The following is a 4,292-nucleotide window of genomic DNA, read 5'->3' as shown; positions in this document are numbered from 1 at the left end:
TATATTATATACTAATATTTTTTTGTATTATTTTAAATATAATAATAAATATATACTATATTGTAATTATATATATTATACTATAATATAGTCGTAATTTTTAATTATTCACAGTAATTCAATCTCATAATTTACTAAACGCTATTATATTGATTTTAGAACCAGCATAGCTACTATAATTATAATTTGTCAAACACTCAACTGTTTTTTATAATATCTGTTTTTTCTTTCAGTATAGCTAAAAGTAATTTTTTAAAAATTTATAATAATACCAAACTAAGTCAATGTAAGCCATCGTCAATACCATAAAGATAATATATTATTTTCAACACGAATTTTGGAATGTCCCTCACAAAACCCAAAAAGGAAAGTACAGGAGCGAAAATTTACGTTTGGTTGGAGGATTCAAATAATGTGATTCAAACCATTTTCGATTTACGTGAATTTTTTATGAGAGAAAATACTGTAGCGAACCATGAATCATGATTCGAATCAGGGAACGAATCCCTCTACCAAACATCCCATAAAATACACAAAAAGAAAAGTCGAAGGCTAATAACCACAAAATTAAAAATAAAAAAAATAAACTATTTTAAAAATGATTAAAAATATAAAAAATAAATTCGTAAGAAAGATCAATGAATTGAATATTGGGCTAAAATTATTTTGATACCATTTGTTATAGCAAAATATCTTATTAGTATATTGTGTTTTTAATAATATTAAGACGATACATTTACTTTTAAAGAAACGTTTTTTTAGTATTATGGAATAGATTTTTGAGATATAAAATATTCATGCTACACTTCTCATTAATTAACAACAAACTAATTATTACTTAAAAAAATTTTAAAAATACTTTTAAAACATTTAAAATTTAAAAATTAAAATAAGTTAACATGTTTTAAAAAATATTTTTAAAATTATTAAACTTTTATTTAATTAATAAAAAACAATTTAGACATTATATATCCTAAAAATCAATCATAAACTATTAAATAACGTTTCTTAAGAATAAAAGTACCGTATTAATAGATTAAAAAAAAGTACCGTATTAATAGAATTAAAAACATAATATACCAACGTTACCGAAATGATTTTATATGCCTTAACTATATGCTTAACCGACTCTATACTCCACAGTCCACACGACTTCAGAGTTCAGAGACACTAATTCCTCCAACCATCATATGTCCGTAGAACATATTCAGACCCTCATTTTTTAGTATTTTGTTCTCTTTATAAAAACGCGGTGCAAAACAAAATGGAATAAAGCCTATCTCCGACTCTAAGGTGTTGAAAAAAAGTAAGAAATAAACTAGTAATATATTATATTAAATTTGGTTTCTGGTTCGCGCTATTCTCGCCTGCTTTGAACGCTTTAAGAACCAGATCAACGAACCTACAAACACATTACAAACAAAACAGAATACCCTTTTGTATTGTTCTAACGTTGGCCTTGTTTCAAAACAACCATTAACAATGGCGGCGTTAAGCAACAAAACCTTGGACACCCAATTCCCTCATTGGTATTCCCCAGAAACAGGAATCTGCCACAGCACAAATCGTCCCATAACCTTCCCCTCAGACCCATTTCTCGATGTTGTCTCCTTCATTTTTTCCAAACAACATAATGGTGTTTCCGCTCTCGTTGATTCCTCATCTGGGTCTTCTTCAATATCCTATTCAGAGCTCCACCGTTTGGTTAAATCAATGGCCTCTGGTCTCCATTCCATGGGTGTCTCCAAGAACGACGTCGTTTTGCTTCTCCTGCCGAACTCCGTTTACTTCCCGGTTATTCTCTTGGGGGTCGTGTATTTGGGAGCCATTGTCACTACCATGAATCCTCTCAGCACTGTGACTGAAGTCAAGAAGCAAGTCGCCGACTCCAAGGCTTGTCTTGCTTTCACTCTCCCTGAGAAAGTGGAGCTGTTGCGGGCATTCAGGGTTGGCGCGATTGCGGTGCCTGAAAATTTTAACTCGAGCCAGAAACCAATGAGTAGTTTTCGAGAGTTTTATAAGCTTGTATCTTGCGAGTTTGATTTTGCTCCAAGGCCATTGATCAGGCAACAAGACACAGCTGCGATAATGTATTCCTCGGGAACAACTGGCGCGAGCAAAGGTGTTGTGCTAACTCATGGGAATTTCATAGCCATGGTTGACCTTTTTGTGAGGTTTGAGGCCTCACAATACGAGTACCCGAGATCGGAGAATGTGTACTTAGCTGTTCTGCCAATGTTCCATATATATGGACTGGCTCTTTTTGTTATGGGACTCTTGTCTTTGGGTTCTACCATTGTTGTCATGAGAAAATTTGATGTCAACGACATGGTGAAGACCATAGAAACTTACAAGGTCACACACTTCCCTGTTGTTCCACCAATGTTAATAGCCTTGACAAAGTGTGCAAAAGTGGTTGGTGGGAAAGGTTTCCGGAGTTTGAAGCAGGTTTCATCTGGTGCAGCTCCTATCAGTGGGAAAATCATAGAGGACTTCTTGCACACCCTTCCTCATGTTGATTTCATTCAGGTATAAATGTACAACTAATTCCTCCTTTTCTTTTCCATTTTTTCGCAATCGTTTTCTTTAGATTTATTTCGTTTGGATAGATTTTCTATCTGGTTCAGTTTTTGAAGGGGCAGAAGGATAGTTTTGGATGTTGAGTTCTGCTATTACGCATATCAATCCACTCTGCTTAAAAATATAGATGGATTTTTTTCTTTTTCATTTTTGTTATATCGTACAAATCGAATCAACAGGAAATTTTGAGTAATGAAATTTGTGCGTAGTAGAACAAGGGTCAAATGCGTTGGTGGTGCACTATGAACTTTCTGGTCTTCGGCAACTTGGATTGTGGTCTAATAGCTAACAAACGTCAATTAATAGACGAAAATGCCTCAAGACGTTTACCCAAATGTACCAGAAACTTTTCATTGGTGGTACAGTTAGACTCTACTTTTTAATTTTGACATTTGGGACCCTGATTATCAATCGGACTAAATTGGCAAGCATTTTTAAATATAGGGTTCTAAGTACCAAAAAATTAAAAATTAGCGGTCCAACTTGCAAATGATGAAAACTTTAGGGTGTGTTGGTGCAAGTTACCTAATAAAGCAATGTACAACTTGTTTCCCATCATATATAGGTATTGAATGATGAAAAATTTTGGTCTTTCAGGGCTATGGCATGACTGAGTCAACTGCAGTAGGAACTCGTGGCTTCAACACCAAGAAGTGTAGGAAATTTTCTTCAGTAGGACTTTTGGGTCCAAACATGGAAGCAAAAGTAATGGATTTGAATACAGGGTCGTTCTTGCCTCCCGGTAGTTGTGGCGAACTTTGGCTACGGGGACCAGCAGTTATGAAAGGTGAAAAAACTTTCTTGGTTCCTCAAATCTCTCTTATTGATTTGTCAATGCTAAAGGTGTTTGCTCTCTTTTATGAAACTTTGTTTATGTTTTTCATCATTTTGGACAAAAAAAGTGTGTTTCATTTTATTTTGATTGTAGATTGTCATACCATAGGTGAAGTTGTAACCTACTGATGATGTTACTTCATGCTTGTGAATTTCATTCTCACAACTTATTTCAGTTTACTGCTTCATGCTCCTTTTGCATAAATCTTTTGTTGATTTACATATAAATTATACACCTACAACTACAACATGTCATTTTCTCTGTTTATTTTCCCTCAAGCTTGTAAGTGCAAGTGCATGCTTCAAAAAGTCTTAGTATTAAAATATTGCAGCAGAGTATAGCTGCCATATCTGTTTTGTCAAACTTTAATTAGAAAACCACGGCCATTTTGATGACTGTTTGATTATAGCGCTTAATTTTACTGTTGAGTTTGCAGGATACCTAAATAATGCAGTAGCAACTATGTCAGCAATCGATAAAGACGGTTGGTTACGTACTGGAGATATTGTTTATTTTGACCAAGACGGATATTTACATGTAGTTGACCGGTTGAAAGAGATCATCAAATACAAGGGCTATCAGGTATAATCTGTATTCGGGATGATACTAGTTGCTGATGACATACAATGTACGAGTGTTTTCTTGCTTGATCTGTCAACTTGTCTCTGAACTAATATAGTATGGTGATGTAGAAGGAAAAATCCTTTTGATTAATTTGTGTTTGCGATCGTGAATACTGCAGATTGCTCCTGCGGACTTAGAGGCTGTCCTGGCTTCCCATCCTGAGATTCGGGACGTAGCTGTAGCAGCGTAAGTGTGCACACAAAAACACCAGATCCAATTTAAGGCACTAAAGCATGTGGATATGAAAAAAAAA

At 34.5% G+C, this 4,292-nt stretch overlaps 1 protein-coding gene across 1 annotated transcript in view; it reads left to right on the top strand.

The window, feature by feature from the left end:
- The first annotated feature begins 1,319 nt into the window (after positions 1-1,319).
- The window catches only part of LOC21405618 (4-coumarate--CoA ligase-like 6), a 3,928-nt gene continuing 955 nt past the window's right edge, over positions 1,320-4,292 (top strand). The window contains exons 1-4 of the mRNA XM_010112109.2: positions 1,320-2,529; positions 3,178-3,367; positions 3,852-3,997; positions 4,158-4,225. Of these exons, the coding sequence (XP_010110411.1) occupies positions 1,483-2,529; positions 3,178-3,367; positions 3,852-3,997; positions 4,158-4,225 (1,451 nt within the window). The 5' untranslated portion in view covers positions 1,320-1,482. The remainder of the gene's footprint in view (positions 2,530-3,177; positions 3,368-3,851; positions 3,998-4,157; positions 4,226-4,292) is intronic.

Source organism: Morus notabilis, unplaced genomic scaffold (genome assembly GCF_000414095.1).
Source record: "Morus notabilis unplaced genomic scaffold, ASM41409v2 Scaffold15, whole genome shotgun sequence".
Taxonomy (NCBI): domain Eukaryota; kingdom Viridiplantae; phylum Streptophyta; class Magnoliopsida; order Rosales; family Moraceae; genus Morus; species Morus notabilis.
This window is presented reverse-complemented; position numbering and strand designations above follow the sequence as displayed.